At 40.8% G+C, this 20,351-nt stretch overlaps 1 protein-coding gene across 1 annotated transcript in view; it reads right to left on the minus strand.

Moving 5' to 3' along the window:
* Positions 1-20,351, minus strand: part of LOC109519095 (inactive tyrosine-protein kinase transmembrane receptor ROR1) — a 53,492-nt gene that overhangs the window by 13,152 nt on the left and 19,989 nt on the right. Inside the window, exons 2-5 of the mRNA XM_019875415.1 lie at positions 4,101-4,228; positions 2,355-2,672; positions 1,191-1,436; positions 892-1,106 (exon numbers count right to left, since the gene is read on the minus strand). Coding sequence (XP_019730974.1) covers positions 892-1,106; positions 1,191-1,436; positions 2,355-2,672; positions 4,101-4,228 — 907 coding nt within the window. The remainder of the gene's footprint in view (positions 1-891; positions 1,107-1,190; positions 1,437-2,354; positions 2,673-4,100; positions 4,229-20,351) is intronic.

The following is a 20,351-nucleotide window of genomic DNA, read 5'->3' on the forward strand; positions in this document are numbered from 1 at the left end:
AAAATATAGAAATATAAGAAGTTGACTGTTATGAGAAGTCTATGTTATGAGAATAAAGTTGCAATATCAAATAGAAAAAGAAAGGGGGGGAAAAACATTTTCACCGAAAAAAGTTGTCATCTTTGAAGAATAAAGTCACAATTCTAAAAGTGATTCTTTTTTTCTGTAGGGATATGTCTTATATGAATAGCTGTTATATTTTTGTCTGAGAATTTAATTTACTTAGGCCTGATGATGGAACAAATACAACAAAAGAGGCAATTTCAATACAAGTCATTGTTCCCATCTTCTCTGTCCTAATTTTTTTCTCCTCTGAAAATGATAACTTGATTCATGTGATATTTTCATAACATTCATGGAAAAAAACTCAATTGCTTGGAGGGAATTCGATAAATTTGAGAGACACACAGTCTCCCTGGAGACAAATCATCTGGTGTGTCCACTATCTCATTATTGCTTGTGATTATTTTAACTTCCTGGATTTTGCATTCAAATTCTTTACAGGTGTTTTGGCACTGAATAGTTAGTTACTCGCATCACATACCCGTCCAGTACCAATTTCTACTCCTTGTGTCCTTTCCTCACAGGACGCAGCGCTACCGTCCCGCCAAACATAACAGACAAAATCCAACTCCTACTGTGTATGACATCGTATTCGGTTTTATATTGCCTTGTTCTAAGCCTTGTATTGGTTTCGCCTTCCTTTTCTGACCACTCCTAAACCTCCTTCTGTCAGACTACATTTCCAATAAATATTCCGATTTTTTTCCAGAAAGATATTGGCCAAAAAGAGATGAAATTACATTAGGATGAGAAAAATCCAGGCAAATCTTCAAGGTATCTCAGACGGACTGAGTGGGGCACACTGTTTAATTTCAACATGTGACGTACCTTTGGCTTGTATGCTGTTGTGAGCATGGACATCTCGACATTTTGCCCACGGACCGGTTTGGGCTGGCGAGGGGCAGGTGGCCTGGCGGACTTCTGGTTGTTGCGGCACACGCAAATGAAGAAGAAGAGCAAGGCGATGGCCAGCGGGATGGCCACACTTGGGACCAGAATGTACAAGATCTCCATGTTGCCACCACCAGACTTCTCCTTATGGTCTACAGGAAATGAGGAATGCCATCACACAACGTGCTGATTGTATTCAATTCATGTCTGAAATGTGAATGTAAACACTGTCGCACCACAGATGGGAATGTCGCAGAGCTCCATGCGGACCCCTTCATCCAGCGTGAAGCACCAGGGGGCCTCATGTTTGTTTCCCGGATTGCGGCAGTACGAATGACCCCCGTTGAGTTCCGGGTAGCGTGCAGCCAGGAAGTTGTGGCTATGTGGATACTGGGAATTCCACGGTTGACACTGACGGCCGGACTTGGTCATACTGATGGTGCCGCGGTATTCTGATCCGCTGCTGTTGTAACACTTGTGATCTGACAAACAGCACAGAAGACGGCATTACATGTTTTGGGGTTCCTGTAAAAATGTATAGGCCTACGCAAAGTACAATTGTTGACAAGATGTCTGAAGTTTTCCTTTAAAACAGCTGAAAGTCAATTGAGATTTGTCATTTATCCATACATTCACGCTCAACACCGCTTGCCTTGAATAGGATCGCAGGTGGGCTGGAGATCAGCTAACTTTGTGCAAAAGGCGGGGTTCTTCCTGCATTGGTCACCAGCCAGTCGCAGGAAACAAAAACCAACATCCATCAACACTCGCATTACACCTATGGATAATTGTTTTTCTTCTCTTTACCTAAATGCAAGTTTTTGGAACCCACATACGAGAACAAACAGAACAAATTCCACACATAGCTAGAGGCTGGATTCAAACCCCCAACCTCAGAACTGTAAGCAGTGCTAACCACTTGGCCACCAAGATTTGTGATATACATTTGAAATATTATCGCTATCAGAAAGTGGATTGTCAATAATTATTAAAAAAATGCTACAGGCAGGATTGGGCATCCACGCAAAGATGAGTGGGCAAATCACGACATCCCACTAAGGTCGATTCTGTTATGAATCAGCGAGGTTGATTCTTTTTGTTTGGTTTACAATGGCAACATCAAAAAAATACAATTACTGGCCACAGCTTTAGGCACACTTGCCCATCCACACTGCAAGAGCTCTAATAAAAATTCTTGACTTCTATTTTCACTAAATAAGGTCCCAAAATATGAGCCGCACCACTCAATTATGAACCAGTGCATTTCTACACTGCTGTAACTCCAACCATATACCACTGTTGAGTTGGACACCTACTTTATTTGAAAGTGGCAGTTAAAAACCCATTCTCATTAGGTTGGGTATTAGATTGTGTACAATAAGGAATCAGAGGGGCCTTACTTTTGTTAATCGGCTCCGCCATGGGGATGCCGATCCTCAGACAGTTGGCTGCCTCCAGACTGTCTGAGGCTGCCAGATCCTCACAGTTAGGCAGCTTCAGCCTTTTCAGGATGATCGGGTTCGAGCGGGCGATGATGTACTCGGTCTTGCACAAGTCATTCTCCAGGATCTCACACTCATCCTTGCACAGGTCCCGTGGTTTGTCGGCGCCCGAGCTGCGGTCACAGGTCGGGAAGGCGAAGTGACAGAGAGATGGGATGGCAAACTGAGAGCAGCGATCGGAGAGATGGTTGGACGTGCCGATCATGGTGAAGGCCGCTGGGGAACAAAACGGGCAAAGTCAGTTCCAGACAACAGATACCGTAAAACATCGTCAAGTTCTTTATTGATTTTTTTATGCCTTCATTTAAATTGTTTTCCAGTCAATAACATGAGTAATTTACACATAAGGAAACAAATGCCATACTCATATAGTTCACTGTGCACATGCCTAAAGGATCAAAGTGATCAACTGACAATAAAAACCTGCAGTTTTAAATGCATGAGAGCATGATTCATAGACTGTGCAGTTATTGCAAACATATGCTTCTTTGTGGCGGGGATTATCGCTAAAGCAGCTCTTTGTGGGGGAGCGGACAGGCAATTAAAGGTGAATGCGGAAAATTGGCTATTTTCCAAACCACAAGCACACGTTCTTCAAATTGTGATTTTTGAGATGACTGAAGACATCTTGAAAAGTAAAGCTGCAAAGTGTTTTGGCCATCTTAAAAGCTACAATTCTCAGTCCTACTTCACACCTCTTACTTAAGTGGCATCGTAAATGTGCTCTGTCAGTGGTCCCCGCTTCCCAGATTTTTGGGTGACATCATTAGTCGAATCAATAACATATGCATTACCGAACCCCACAGCCTGGTCTGCATTTGAACGGTAAAATAATTGAGAGGATGGAACACGCAGTTTCATTCTATTTAAGCCCCTGAAATAAGTTTCTAGGAGTAAGTTAGACATTTTTTGTAAAGATTTGAATTGAACAGGAAGTTGTGAATGAAGGCTTTGCTTATAGACCTGTACTGTGATGCAATATGTTCATCAACTAGACATTTAGGACAAGAAATTGACTGGCAACTAGAAATGCTTCCATGTGAATTAAGAGGAATATATGGGAATTGAGAGAATTTAACACAAATACAAAATAATGTTTAATGTAATACAGGTTATCTGACAACAGTATCCAGAGCAAAGTGAAATATTGGTCGTTTTTGTGGAGAAAAAAAAAAAACGCCTCCCCACTTTGAACCCCACAGCCTGGTCTGCATTTGAACGGTAAAATAATTGAGAGGATGGAACACGCAGTTTCATTCTATTTAAGCCCCTGAAATAAGTTTCTAGGAGTAAGTTAGACATTTTTTGTAAAGATTTGAATTGAACAGGAAGTTGTGAATGAAGGCTTTGCTTATAGACCTGTACTGTGATGCAATATGTTCATCAACTAGACATTTAGGACAAGAAATTGACTGGCAACTAGAAATGCTTCCATGTGAATTAAGAGGAATATATGGGAATTGAGAGAATTTAACACAAATACAAAAAAATGTTTAACGTAGAACACGTTATCTGACAACAGTATCCAGAGCAAAGTGAAATATTGGTCATTTTTGTGGAGAAAAAAAAAAACGCCTCCCCAATTTGCAACCCTATTCAGAAGAGAGAGTGCACTACTTATATTAAGAAAAATGTGTTTCTCACCAGTTATCTGGGTCTCTATTTCACCCTGCATCTGCAACGAGTCGACAAAGATGCTGCGGTTGCCGATGAAGCGGGCGCAGGCGATGCCTCTGTACGGCTGGCAGAACCCCTCCTCATCAAAATCTTCCCTGAAAAATACAAACAGATAAAGATAAAATACGTCAGGTTCACTTTTGCAACGATGACACAAACTGGAATCTTTGTCAATCTGGAAAAATGAGATGACCTCTGCCACCATTTTGCATGACACATTTGAGCCACTAGAGGTCCCCCTGTGAATGGAAAAAAAAAACAAACCCAAAAGCAGCCAAAGATTGTGTCTGGCTGCTGGGCTTGAGTTCCATTCAAGTCAAAAGACCCAGCTCTCACACACACACATCTCACTTCACCGTGTAAACTACACGACGAATTAATCTTTGAGTGTTTGGACTTATTTCAGAGATATCCTTAGGAGCCATAATCTGAAACGTATGCCCCAAGGAGATATTGGGGGGGGGGGGGGGTTGAGAAGTCGAGATGATGCTTTCACGGCTAACTGTACACTTAATATTCACTTTACATTCAATATCCCCTCCCCCATATTTTGTTTTGAACCAAACACGACTGAGAAAAGCAACACCATGATGCTTTGAGACTGAAATTGGTTCTCATAAATAGAGCTGTGCAAGGACACGCCACACAAAAAGCCACATGCTAAATATTCACTTGGTGTGAGATCACTGTGTCATGTGCTCTAAGTTGTGCCATATGGGACCTTAAGACCAGGCAATATATGAGGATAGTGCGTGCTGATGTTGTGTATGGCCTTAGCCCACACACACACACACACACACACACACACACACACACACACACACACACACACACACACACACACACACACACACACACACACTACAGTCTGCCATATTGTAGCTATTGGCTGACTGAAGAACAACCCCATGGACCCACACCTATTTAAACCTATTGCTGTTCTCCAGTTCTGCAATAAATCTCCCTTCACCAAAATAAGTTCCGTTTTATTGCATTTTTAAAGAAAATATCAGTCTCCAGACTTACGATTATGAGTAAACCCTCTCGGAAACACAAGCAATGAAAATAAACATTGTAATTAATTGCAGGCCTTTTAAGTGAATGAAAGCAGTGTCCACTGTGTACTGAATACAAATTGCTACTTGCGTTCACGCTTCTTTGTTAATTGATGTCTGCTTTGATACTGGTGAAAGTTACGGAAAATTTTCAAGTCCTGTGCAAATTACACAAATTTCCCCCCAAATGGAAAAAAAGAGCAATCAAATGCTTTCGAGATGCAAGTGTGGACATGCATGCATGCACACTGACATACGCGCACACACACAGCCACGCTAAGTTATGAGGGCATCATGGAGCGAGCATGGGGTCATGAGGTTCCCTCTCTCTGAGGAGTGTTAAGTGACTGAGGGGTCAAGGTCAGCTCTCTTTGTGTCCCCCCCGCATCCAGACACATTTAAATGGACGTTTCAGACATGTAGAACCAAAACAAACTAAACTAACAACAACGTAAAAACATTACTTTTACATTTTGTTTAAAGTGTTTTCTTTCACCCCACACTTTCATCATGCGCTTAGAATACTGCCATGGCCAGTAGGCCCTTCACCACGGAGCTAGGTACATCTTCAGATATTTTCCTTCAGCAACCCGTTTCCGCTGTGTAGGTGCAAATCATCACTGACAGGGTATAGTGGGAAGGGGAATCATGCGGAAAAGTATTTTCGAGTTTTGATGGCTTGGACTGTACTGTTGGAAGTGGAAAATGGAAAAACGCGCACGATATTTAATAGTGAGTTATGTCCGGGCAGCTCGGAGGTCAGTTTTATTGTGTGTCATTGAAGATAGTAGACGTACGTTCTCTGTAACATTTTTGCCTCAGACACACAAATAATATGCTCACGCATACCATTCACCACAGTGCAGCCGGAGCACGACCAGGAAAATGTAAGTGCAGCCAAGCCAACCAGCTTCAAACAAAGCAGCTGTGTACAAAAGTTGATCCAACTCTGGTTCCTCCAACTATGCATTTTCTATTGTTCTTGTCCTCATGAGAGTCGTAGGTGAGCTGGAACCTATTCCAGTTGACCTTCAACGAGAGGTGAGGACTCTTCACCAGCCAATTGCAGGAGACATAGACAAACAGTCACATTAAAGCCATGGACAATTCAGCATCTTCAAATGTACCTAATATTTTGGGAATGTTGAAAGGACTAATCCAGAGGACAAGCAAAATCCACACAGGAAGGACGTAGCCTCGATTCAAACCCAGAACTTCAGAACTGTAATGCAGATGTGCAAACCACTTTAGTAACCGTCCTGTCTTGTCTGCTTCCTGTTACATTTTTTCCCCCAGCATTTTCATGAAAACCTTGCCTGACTCTGACTTTGTTTTAATCATGTTTTGGGGATTCCATTTGTTTTTTTTCATTGCTGTAGCTTAAACGTTATGTATAGTGCCATAAAAACGTCTTTTTTTCCTCTTCTCAAATTTATACATTTTTGCATATTTTTCCCCCCTTCAAGGTTACACAAATTACGTAAATATCAGAAAAGGATACCTCATTGAGCATAAAATGCAGTTTTTAAATGGTTATTTTTTTTGTTAAAGAAAACAAACTACAGTATTCATTGTTCACTCCTCTCCTAAACCAAATAACTAGGGATGTAATGATTTTTTTGAACGATACAATATATATCGAAATAAGGCTTAACAATTCGACACAAGGCAATATCGCTTTTTTTTTTTTATAATACACTTCGATATGGTAAATGCATTTTCGATACAATATAATGATACACTATCAATGGCTTTTCTGTAAATAAAGCTAAACTTTTTAAGGGTAATGCCAACCACAAATTTTCTTCCATTGGCTCTTATTTTAAAACCAGTTCAGCTTTGCAGATTCCAAAATGTAAATAAACAACAACAGTGATATAATATAAAGCTAGTTCTCTTTATATTCTTACATAGTTAAAGTGCAACAGGAAAATCCAATTCTTGTTTTATACACTACCTTATTACCTTATTATTAGAATAAGCTGGCTCTTTTTATGCATTAATGCATCAATGTAAACAAACCCTTTTGATAAAGTGCTTCATATATCTGAAAAATATCCAACATTCTGTTTTGAGGAACAATTTATATTATATATATATCTATATATCTATATATCTATATATCTATATATATATATATATACAGTGAAACTCCTCTACAACGAAATCATGTTTGCGGCAAGAAAACACAAGTACGTATTAAACTTTGATATTTTCACATTAAATTAACCTGCACGGCAACCGTCGCTGATTCCAGTTTGATGCTGTTTGTATTGCATGGGGGCTGGTCAAGATGCGTTGGACAAATTGTCATGCTCATGTGAGATTTCACTCAGCATTTTCAAAAATAAAAGGGCATAGGGAATTTGGAGTATAAAATTATTTTGTTAACTATGCCGATTCAACCGATCAATTACAGAACTCATAAAAATGATATTGTGTCACTGCGTGGCTAATATCGATGTAAACTAGTCCAGCGCGATCCATGTAGTTGGATCGCGGTGCAGACACATCGATTAAAACGATGTATCGTTACACGCCGACAAATAACTGCTTGGGCCACCCTCAGCAGTAACTGCTGCTTCTGGTACGAAGCAGAATTCATGGTTCAATCACAGCAAGTCGTCCAGGTCCTGAAGAAGCAAGAAACCAGACCATCACAGTAACACCACCATGTATGACTGTTTCTATGATGACCTTTTTCTGAAATGCTGTGTTACATTTACGCCAGATGGAACGAGACACACGCCTTCCAAAAAGTTAAACTATAGTCTCATCCGTCCATAGAATATTCACCTAAAAGTCTTGGGAATCATTCCAATTATTTTTATTTTAAATGAGCCTTTTTGCGCAAGCAGTGGTTTTCGCCTTTGAATTCTGCCATGGACGTAATTTTTGCCCAGTCTCTTCCTTATTGCAGTTCTTTCGATGTTGTCTTGGGTTCTTTGTGAGCTCCTGAATGAGTTGTTACTGTGCTCTTGAGGTAAATTCTGTAGGGCAGCCATTCCTGGGAAGGTTCGCCACTGTTACACGTTTTCTCACTGATAGATGTCAATTACTTTTTTCCTCATCTGTTTTGGAATTTCTTTGGATCGTGGCCTTTTGTTGTAGTTTTTTTTTCGATAGTTTGGCTGACTTTATTTTGCCAGACAGGTTCCATTTAAGTGATTAACTGATTAAACAGATCTGAAGGTAATCAGGCTTGAATGTGGTCAGTAAAAATGAACTCAGCTTTTCAGAAAATGTGATTAGCAACTGTTAATTCAAAGGGTGCTTTTTCCACACAGGATGAGTTAGCTTTGAATTTTTTTTTTTCCCTCAGTAAAACCATCCTTTAAAAACTGCATTTTATGTTTACTTGGATTATTTTGTCTGATATTTACATGTGTTTGACGATCTTAACATTTAAGTGGGGGAAACTATGCAAAATAATCAGTGTGAGCAGAGGGCAAATACTTTTCCACGGCAACGTATAATTTAAATAAATTTCTTCTGCTACTTTAAAGAATGCTGTCCAGTCCACTGACGTTTAAAAGACAAATGGAAGACGCAACGAGTTCAAAATCAATATTATGTGCAAGTCTGAAAATGATCCATGTGCATGAATCAATTCGAATTTGCATTTCTCCAAACCTGCACAGCATCCCATGCAAAGAACATCAAATGCGGTTGGTATAAGTTGTTATAAAGTACGTGGTTAATGTAGCTAGTGAAAGCCTTTCCCTTCATACAAGGACATCGGGAAAACGTCATGCTCGATCTATGATCCAGATCAATACAAAAAGAAAGACTAGACTAACCACAAAACCCTGAATAGCAAATTGAGGACACTGATTCATTGTTCAATAACATTTTTTTCCAACCCCATTATTTATTGAGGGAAGCCCTCTGTTAGCAGCCGTGTTTTTCTTGTAGCACTGCGCTGACTCACATCCATATGGACACCTGGGTGGCGCCAGGGAAAGTGCAGACACAATGCTAGATTTATGAAATAAGCCACGCAGGTTTGACGACACATTTATTAGGCTTTCTAAAATCGTAATTAAAAAAGGATGTAAGAAAAGAAGTATCACTCATTTAATAAAAACTTTCTAGATTTGTGTGGTCTGAATCACAAATCCATTGCAGATGCATATGGAGTAAGAAATGACCAACTTAAACAAGGATCATAAAATAATCAAAATGGAATTACATATCGAACTGAAAAGCAGACTATAGGCAGAAAACTGATGATTAAAAAGTTATGATCTGCAAGATCTTGCATTTGACCTCAAGCAATCATCAATTGTATAAATACACATCGCTTTGCACGAGTTGCTTTTTCATACAAAGCATGATATTTAGGCACTGATATTTGATGTTTTTTTCAGGTGCAAACTATTGGTTATCGTATTTAATAAGTTTATATATATATATTTAAAAAGTAAACAACCGCATATATAAGTTACAATACTATTTCAGCGAATTGTTTTTAGGTGTAATTGCTCTGCAGTTTTCTCTTTTTGTACTTCTTAAATCAAGGGCGACTATCTCCATTGAGGGTCCAATATTTTGGAAAGAGACTGAGTGATGGTTTTCAGTCACGTTTTGTGAGTTAGGAGGACATGAAAATTAAATCTCTCTTTTGGCAAGGGTGGTGGGGGATGGGGACGGGATGACATAAAAAAGATGGCGTTTGAGGGGAAGGGGCGCATCCCTGATGACATTTAAGATTTCAGGGTTTGGTTGCGATGGGTGTTGAGTGAAGAGGAGATGAGCTGCCAAATGTGTGAGGTCACGGCAGTGATCTAACATCCTGATTGTGGGGTGCGCCTCAACGTACTGCTTGTCTCCTTTAAAGATGCACTTCCGAGATTTGCTTCAGATCCAAATGGCACCGTCACCCCAGACATTTCATCACAGCTCCCTGTTGCTTGCTTAAAAGCTCATCTATGACACATGCAGGATGTGACTTTTTGAAAGGATCAAACTTGTCTTCAACTATGTGATGAATGAACTTGCAGTAAATTTGGGGATTACGAGTATAATCCTGCACATAAAATTCACTGACATTCTCTTCATATGGGCCCAAATGCATGGCCGGTGGAACGCCATTACTCGGACGAAGTGCAGAAGACGTATGTGGTTGCAGCATGTAATGATCTCTCACTGACAGGCAGCCAAAATGGTCACGAGAGACTGAGGTTGACTGAGGTCTGTGGCTGCCAGTGGCCCATGACCGCAGTGGGAATGAACGGCGAGCGAGGGCAACTGAGACACGGTGTTAAATACAATAGAGAAAGAAAGGGTCCTCGTGTTACTGCTGCTTACTGAATGCAATAAAAGAGGCTTCTGTCAGCAAAGAACCAAGAGAATTAGAGTCCATTTGGCAGACGCAGGAAGCAAGAGGCAAGTGAAGTAAGGAGAGGTATGGCCGGTCCTTCAACTATTTGGAGACTAATCAACAGGCTGTTTTGTCACTCGACATGAGAAACTTGACTTGATCGTGGCGCTAGATGAAGAGCTGCATTTCATGACAATCCGTAAAATATACCATGGGAAACCTCAGTCAAAATGTTTCCATCAAGCGGTATAGCTCCATTCTGTTCCATTCCTCATTTCAGGTGTCAATTGCATGTGTCTGAACATACTGGGTTGATATATCCAATCAGAGTCAATATGCTCCATTTATAAATCTATCTCTGGAGCCCGGTACAAAATGGCCTGTGGACCTGTACGGGGTGACCGCTGATTTTGTTGATTGCTTATAATTGTATTTAAAATTTGTATTTCCTAATGATAATGAAATAAAACACAGTGACACAACTGTGAACTAATGAAAAGAAGACAATTTCATGCTTTACTGTATATAAATATCCAAGCCTTCAGTTAATGTGGAACATATAGTACAGTATAGACATACCTGTCAACTTGTACGTTTTCCCCGTATTTTATAAGTTTTTTTTTTATCATTTCAAATCATGTACGGCGTATTACAACTTTTATACGGGGAAAAAAAAACAAAAACAAAAAAAAAACAATTGTGAACCGATCTCACAAAGACCATTTTGGCTCATATCCAGATCGTCCCACCTGCTGGAAGCCAACGACAATGCCGTCGTCGATCGCTACTATTGTCACGGCAAACCAGCAAAAGTAATCCTCAATCGTATATTTTTTCACATCGCTGCGTACGGTCGGATTGATAAAGCATGATGTGTGCATGGACGGTAAGCCGTTGTGCGGGTTTTTGTTGCTTTGTAAGGGGAATCGTAATCATTTATAAGGGCAGGTATTAGCCGAGATTGACAGGTATGTATAGAGGTTAGCATACTGAGGTGGCACTCATCAACTGTCCCATTGTCTCCTGAGACCCCTTTTGAAAATTAGTTGCCCATCCTCATTGGCTAAACCTGTTCAGTATTTGAGTGTGAAAGAAAGAGCCAGGGCCTCAATGCAATTAAAATGAAACAGAATGATAGCCATTTATAAAGTGAACTAAAGATTGTGCTTTTTCCATGATACAATTTGCTAAAAAAAAATTGAGGAGCAACTGGTAGGTTGGGTCCACCAAGCCATTCACCAAGAAGTAACATTTGCAACCTCAGGACAGTTGACAAATAAGCTAACAGCTATCTGGCTGCTTCTTTTTTCCGTTTTCTTCTTCTTCCTTTTTCGTCTTCCTATTCTTCTTCTTCAGTATGGTCGCCCTTGATGTTTTTTTTTTTTCTTGCCACATCTGGTGTATTTCAAATTCAAAAAATCTGTTAAGATGTTAAAAATGAATGTTTGTGTGTGTGTGTGTGTGTGTGTGTGTGTGTGTGTGTGTGTGTGTGTGTGTGTGTGTGTTCAATCTGAGCGGGCAATGGGACCCAGGACAGCTGAGCAGCAAGACAGCGGTAATGCGAAACTAGACACATCGTTCTCCACTGAACAGTGCTTCAAAGATTCAAACTGAGAACATAAATGGAAGGAGAAGAATACAAAATGACAATGAGAGGACGCAAACCATGTTTCTTGTTTGATGCTTCTTACTACTTTTAATAAGCAGCACTGTACCATGTCTCAATGTTGTACAGTACTCACTGACTGGGAACATGTGCAGCTATTTATGTTGGTGAGGCAAATATGGTCATGTGGCGTACAGATTCTACAGTGGAAAACCAACCTAGATTATGGTTAGAAACTGCATGGTCGTAAACCAAACTAAACTGTACAGCTGGGAGGAAACATATTCTTTTGTATCATGGTGGTACAGGAAGTTGAGGCAAGTCTGTAACGTTTATCATCCGACACTGGCACATGAATCCGTTTTGGCCTCGCCCGATAGTTGTGGTGTCTGTCTGCCTCAGCAAAGTATAGTTTGCGCATACTCTCCCTGTAGGTATTTCGCACAATCCACACTTTGCGTTTCCCAAAAATGTAGGACGCAACAATGTCCCAGTATATGAAGAATTTGTGGAAAAGGATGTGCTGTCGGCACTAGTTTGTGTGGCGGCCCTATTTATCAAATAATTTGTTCTAAATTTGTGCACATTGAGTTTCAAAGACATCAATGGGGAAAAAAGACTCCCAAGAACAATAAATACTGTAAACGTTGATCCAGCATGTAGGGAAGGGCCTGACATCAGTCTTGACACTTCTCAACATGCTTGATCTAGTGATATCATTTCCCCCTGAAGGACTGCTTTGTGTCGGAGATCCCACTGGGGGTAGGAAGTGTGTCACTCATCTTATTAATGAGTCACAGAAGTGCGTGTTAGTGTTTCGACAGGGGTGAATACTTGTACATGTTTTCAATGGTCCCAACCTATGATTTTTCATGGTTATATACTTCTTTGGGGCCCTTCCAAGTGTGCAAACCAACCCCAGGAATAAAGTAAGGAATTAATCTTGTTTTTCCAGTTGATTATTGTGGAGGTAAATGGTTCAGATATATATTTATGATTACGATTAATGAATTAGAGTAATCCCTCGCCACTCTGCGCTTCATGTTTGAGGCTTCAGCGCTTCACTGGTTTTTCCAAAATACTGTATGAACTCATTCACTCCCAAAGACATTTTTAAACGTTTTTTCAGACTTGGCTGGTACTGAATGAGTTTTAATATTAAAAAAAAAAAAAAATATATATATATATATAAATAAACATGAAAAAGCAAATACAGCCATATTGCGGAAAGCAATATGGCTGTATTTGCTGTATTCTTTCATGTTGATACGTGAAAGAGAAGGTTTCCCTGCATGCCGAACGACTCAGAGGCTCTGTACATGCCTGTACTGTACTGTACTATACATGCTAATGGCACTCATTTAAGGCGCGTGATTGGTTCCCGGTGGGACATCGACCAATGAGAGTGGATTTATCCCGAAAGCTGATTGGCTGCACATCATCGTAGCCTCACCCAGCACCTTCCCTTGTGTCTCGTCACGCTGTTGACTGACTGGCATACTGTATCTTAGTGTTGTGTTTCAAGGGATGTGGCAGGGGGCTGCCTCGCAGCCTTGACCGGGTCAAGGAGAATTATTTTGAAGGTTTCCCAACCTGGTAAGCTGTTTTTTAGACACGCCACAAGGAAGCAGTGATAGCTCAGACGAAGGCTCAAGTGACAGCCGAAACTGTCAGCGAGGTAAGATTTTTTATCTTCACTAAAACAAGACCATTGTCTAATTAAAAAAAGACACCTTAAAACTATTTCAACTAATAAGAGGACAAGATGGACGTCATAGCGCTACCCGTCACCATGTTTTTCTCCAATTTAAAAACCACAGCTACACCGTCAGCGCCTCCAGCAGAAGAATCTCAGAGTGAACCTAAAGCCTGCACGAGTCAGATGTGAGCCGCCTTCTACGGCACCAACACAAGCCTCTTCACCTATTTCAGAAGGCAATGTTGAATATTGTGTAACAGTTGTGTCATTGAAATAAAACTGTTGTAAATTGAGGACTCCCTCTATGTGTACACATGCCCATGTGATATTTGTAGTGTTGCTAATTTATAAATAACTGCGGAAAAGACAGAAAAGGCACTTTAATTTGATGCAACTGCGATAACACTTTCTGAGTCTCACGTGTGATTAATATGTTGCGTAAGACTGTCCTACTTCTAAATATAATACAGCAATGGTCTTTTCAAAAGATGAACCAATAAGCATATCTGTTTATTGCCAGGCAAGTAAACAGGCATTCTTTCAGCGTAAACAAAACTGGTAATAAATCGAGCATTTTTTCCTGGAATTGTGTCAACTTTCCACTTCAGCTCACTCCTTGATGTAAATCAAACAGAAATGTTTTTCTGCATGATTTATGACAGAATTACTGCACCCATCACAGAGCTCAATCTACATGTACAAAAGCAGACAGTGTGTGCAAAGACAAGCATACACGTTTCAGCTGACTTCTTACTGATACTGCTAATAGAATAAGAACATGCACATTTGAACACCAGCCACATGAAATATTTCTTCATTTGAGGGAGTGAGAAATTGGTTGAAGCATTTATGATGGGGACAATCCACAAAATGTATCAGGGGAAGCAGCCAAGACATTCTGCTGTGAAGGCCTGAACAGAAAACAAACAGTTGATTAAAGGATACATGGAGTGATTCTTCAGAAAACGCTTTTCAATGTGTATCGTAAACGTACTTAGATCCTGATCCTAGTCAGTATTGGACATGATGGTTTTAAGTGAAAACTGGCCCTAGAAAATTGCCTTTATCAGTCAAGTCAAACATTTAACATTGGCAAAAATACTTGAGCGTGCTTTTGTTAATGCTCAGTAAACAGTACACAAAGTATAGAAAGTATATCATGAAGTTATCTAAATAGCCATATTGCACCATATTGTGATTGAATCAGTGGTCGGTTTATTCAAACTCTCTAATTGGTGACTGGCCCCAAAAATCTGATCATGTCAAGTCTTCAAACAATCGTTTGCACACACATTCACACCAAAGATCTTTTTTTTTTTTTTTAACAAGGATGTAAAACAATAACAGAACTGAAAAGTCCATGAAGAAGAATGACACCGATGTTTCTGACATTTCAATAGAGGTTTATGGGAACATTTGCACAACTTCTTGCAGCTTTAGTTTGCTCTGGTTTTACTGATTTAATGCATGCTAAAATAGCATGCATTAAATCATAGCATTTCAAACTCACAACGGATGGCCAAAACATAATGCAGTTTTTTTTCCCTGACTAATCGCAACCAATAATATCGTCTCGTCATATGCCTGCAATTTGAGAGGCGCTGATATAGATGAAATGCTAAAACCGATAAAAGGAGATTCAAAAGCATGACAGCAAGCTGCATTGGTCAAGTAAAGCGCTACAAATGAATAAATAACCCCTGGCTCAGACATGTGGGATATGACTCCTACAAACAAAAGCCTCTATTTATACTTGGAAATGCTCAAGGTAGACTTTGTCGCCTGCCCTTATAGACTCCACCAGCACCAAGGGCAAAGAAAGAGCACTTTCTGTGCATATATGTTTTTTTTAAAAGTGTGTGTGTGTGTGTGTGTGTGTGTGTGTGTGTGTGTGTGTGTGTGTGCGCGCGTGTGCGTGTGTGCCTGCGTGCATGAGCATGTGTGTGTTAAGGGGGCAGAGTTCAGGGGAACACGGCATACCCCATTTCAAGCTTGTGACCCGTTGGGAGAAACCATGATTCAAACAAACCACACACACACACACGTACATGAACACACTTTGTTGAAAGCACAGACTTTACCAGACGTGACCTTGAGCAGACCTGCCAACAGGATTGCCGTCAGACAGAAACCTGGAACTCTGGGAAACAGGAAACAGGAAGTGAGACCTGTCCAAGAGTACAACGCGGCCACGCTAAGAGAGATCGATAACCAAATGCCTATTTGGACTTCTGATTATGGTATAAGCAGGTAGCACATCCATCAGGTCCATAGACATGCATTCACACACGCCACCCTCAAAATGTGCGACGCGTCACGAAACGAAGTAGGGGGCATCCAGGCTTGTGGTAGGGGGGTTCTTATAGCATCTCTAATTTCAAATAGTACTAGCGCCCGGGGACGAGACCATGTCAAAGGGCCCATCCCCTATGAGCCATATTAGGGCTCTGATCCCCAATCAATCAGCACTGGGCTAAAAAGAATCTACAACAAGACGGCAATTAAGCCCCGTCGAGGGCTTAACCAAACACATGTGAGAGATAGAGTTTGTAAGAGTAACTGTGTGTGCACTTATTTGACGGTGCTTAGTGGAGGGCTGCAAGCGTGTCAGACGTGTGTGACTGAGTGTGTGGGTATGTGCGCGTTGCCTAGATGCTAGAGGTGTGAAAGATCTAGCCGGTTGGCAGTATGTGTCAAGAACTACATCCACTCACATTTTGTAATTTAAAGCAATCCGAACAGAAACACAAAGGCAGCCCCTTTCCTTAAACTATCATTTACATACACTGAATCTAAACTAACATTCCCATAAGAATTCATGTTTAAAAAAAAAAAGCAAATAAACATAAATTTGGGAGTAAAACTCTTGCCATCAAAAAACCTTTATGAACTGCAGAAGCAATTTTAAGGCAGAATGTAACCCTTTTCATTCCGTGTTGACCACATGGACGTTTGTTGCTGCCACATGTATTATGCAAATGCCGCTTTGTGTGAGTGTCACCGTTTCAAGAAATTCACCATGTGCAGCTTACTTTGTGCTACTTTGAAAGTCAATGAGAACCGAATAAGCAAAAGCCTCGGCACAGGATATCCCATCACTACTTTACATCTACCACTAAATCATCGTGTCTGGTTAAATTTGTCTTGTTGCAGGTTTAGGCTTCTCCACCTAACTGAGCTAAGCTGAGCTTGCTCCCCGCGTCTCTTCACAAATGGCAAAGCTGTGATTGAGTGCGAGTGTGACGTGACACGATGATTTGGGGAAATGTGCACAAAAATGATCTGAAGAGCAGACGAGTGGGACAGTCGCGGTTGGATCATTTGTTTTGTGTTATTTGAGAGGCCTGCTTATCACTGGATGAAATTTTCACAGAAAAAAAAAATAAACACTCATCAACTGGTTGATGCGTTGAGTGTGTGGGGATGTTCATATTGATAGGATATTCGATTCTAAAAAGATTCGTTAGTGAAAGCCTTCGATCCCGCAAACAAAACAACACTAGCGGTAGTACGATGAGTAAGTTGGTCATAATCTCAGTGAGATCCAGAATTAGAGAAATACTTTTGAATAAGCTTCCATGGTGACTTAAAAGGAGCAGACCGTCCGCATGAGTCTGATGTGCGCATTCAAGTGGATCAGCATGCGGCTGAGAAGCAACATATCTCCAAAAATGTGAGTAGGCCTGTCAAACTTCAAGTTTAAAGGAGCTGCAGCGCCTGTGCTGCGCAGCAGATCGTCATCAATCCTGGCCGGTATCTGAGAACCACAGCAGTGTTGACACTGGCACTGAGGTGAAGAGAAGTGAAACTGAAATCCAGACTTTCTCAATTCGGCACACAGGCAAGTTAACACTCAGAGCTAAGAGGCCATTATGACCAACAATGGAGAGCAGCTTTGTGTGGGCCTGGCTTCAAAACGACATATTTTCAGTTTCTGTGTCCTGAACCACAAACCACCTCATTGTAACAACTTGGAAATCATATTTAAATGGCATATCTTAACATCTGATAGCCTGATAGAAATTTGCAGCTCAAAAAAAAAAATTGCAGTTGGACCAGTGTTGTCACCAACCTTGAACATACGGTTCACCGACAAGCTAATGTACTGAGACAAGTGCATTGTTTTGACTATACATAGCCTCGAAATGAAAATATTTTTGCCACCTGTTTCGAGACTTGTAACTGCCAATGCCACATGCGAGAGTAATTAAAAATTTGCCAACTAAAGAACTATGCTAACAATATCTATGTGGTAATATATAATATACCAGAGGTTTAATTAAAACACTTTAGATTGTGACTTTTTTTTTTTTTTTTAACTCCAGGGTTTGCTCTGGAGTTTTATTTACTTTTAAGTCATTGCGGGAGATAGAGAAAAGATGTCTTGTGATGAATTGGTTAAAAAAAAAAAAAGCCTTTATAATACATCTGGAAGTATTCACAGCACTACACCTTTTCCATCTTTTCTTATTCCAAAATTGATTCCATGCATTTTTCCTCAAAATCACACGCAGAACTCCCCACATAGACACCATGAACTTAAAAAAGAAAAAAAAAAGAAATCACAAGACTGTCTACAGGATACAGGCTTGTGATTTCTTTTTTATTTTAATGTGAATGGTTTTCCGTTCATCACGATTGCTAAAAAACTAGCGGAATTTTAGTCAGCTTGCCGGGTCCATACGTGGAGTTGCTGCTTGTTGTTGTTGTTGAGCAACCTCCAACTGGGCCCCAAAGCGGCTCCTAATGCCGCAGCGACCCGGGTACCTGCAGACCCAGTTGTCGGCCGTAGACTGGGAAATGGTCGTAGCCCGAAGGCACGCCCAACACCACTCGGAGGTCATTCCCAAGTTGGGCTGGAGTTGCTGCTGGCTAGCTTGTACCCTGCTCAGTAGCTAGCTTGCATGCTTCCTTTCCGCTGTCTCTCGCAGGGTATTTTGATGTGAACGTAGCATGGCGCCTGTCAAAGTGCCGCTTTGGATTCGACTGTTTCATCGATGGTATTTTATCATTGCAAATCAGACACACCGCAGAACCTGTTTTCTCCACAAAGGCGAATCCTTCGGTCCATTCGTCCTGAAGTTTACCATACTTGTCATCTTTTTTTCTTTTCACCATTTTATTTGTTTAGGATTAGCTTTGAGTTAATGACCGAGGGGGCTGATTCAAAAGGAGGCGTTTACCTGTTTACACAGCAACGGCCAACGTAGGCAAGTATTATCCAATCCAAATTGCTCCTGGAGCCAACTGCAGCCCCGAACAGGAAATGAGCAGTAAAAAAAAAAATCGATGGATGGATGAAACAAGCGAGAATGTTTTGTTTTATCTGCGAGCCAGATGCAATCATCAAAAGAGCCACATATGGCTCGCGAGCCATAGGTTCCCGACCCCTGGTCTAGAATCTCAAAATGGAGCTCAAATGCATCCACTGATCATGCTTGAGATGTTTCTATAGCTTAATTGGAGTCCACCTGGAATAAATTTGGTAGACCTGACATGATTTGAAAAGGCATACATCTGCTATACACTACTGTCCCACAGTTGACGGGGCATGTCAGAGCACAAACCAAGCATGAAGTCAAAGGAATTGTCCGTAGACCAAGATAGGATTGCCTCGAGGCACATATCTGGCGAAAAATACAGCCACATTTTTGCTGCTTTGAAAGTACCAATGACAATAGTGGCCCCTTTTATCTTTAAATGGAGTTCAGTGCCACCAGAACTTTTCCTACAGCGAGCAGCGCAACTAAACTGAGCAATCAGAAGACTGTAGGAAGAAGTGTACCTTCCAGAAAAACAACATCTCTGCAGTACTCTTAGACCATCAGAAACATAATTGACTGGTCTGATGATACACAGATTGAACTCTTGGGCCTGAATGCTAGCTGTCGTGTTTGGAGAAAACGAGGCACCAGTCAATCTCAGTAAAGCATCATGGTAGCAACATTATGCTTTGGGGATGTTTTTCAGCGGCAGAAATGTGGCAAACTACTTCGGATTGAAGGAAAGAGGGATGCAGCAGCAATGTCCAGTCCAGAGACATCCTGGATTAAAATCTACAGAGTGCGCAAGAACTCAGACTGGGGAGATGGTACATATTTGAGCGAGGCAATGATCCGACCGAAACACACTGCCAAGCTATCAGAGCAATGACTTCAGGACAACTCCGTGAATGTCACTGAGGGCCCAACCAGAGCCCCAGAGTTGAATCTGATTAAATATCTCTCGACATATCTAAAAATGGCTGCGCTCCAATGCTTCTCATCCAACCTGATGGTGCTTGAGAGGTGCTACACAAAGAGAAACGGGTTAAATTGCACAAAGTCAAGCTTGTGGCATTTTATTGCTGTATTTCGTAATAGTTTGATGACTTTTTTTCCTTTTGGACTTCATTAGAAAAAAAAAACTTTGTCATTGTGGTGTGTTGTGTTGAGAGAAAAAGGAAAGGAATTAATTCCATTTCGGAGTACGGCTGCTTTAAAAAAAAATGGAAAACATGCACTTCACATTCATATTTATATTCATATTATTAGCA

Source organism: Hippocampus comes, unplaced genomic scaffold, assembly GCF_001891065.2.
Source record: "Hippocampus comes isolate QL1 unplaced genomic scaffold, H_comes_QL1_v1.1 scaffold132, whole genome shotgun sequence".
In the NCBI taxonomy this organism is placed as follows: domain Eukaryota; kingdom Metazoa; phylum Chordata; class Actinopteri; order Syngnathiformes; family Syngnathidae; genus Hippocampus; species Hippocampus comes.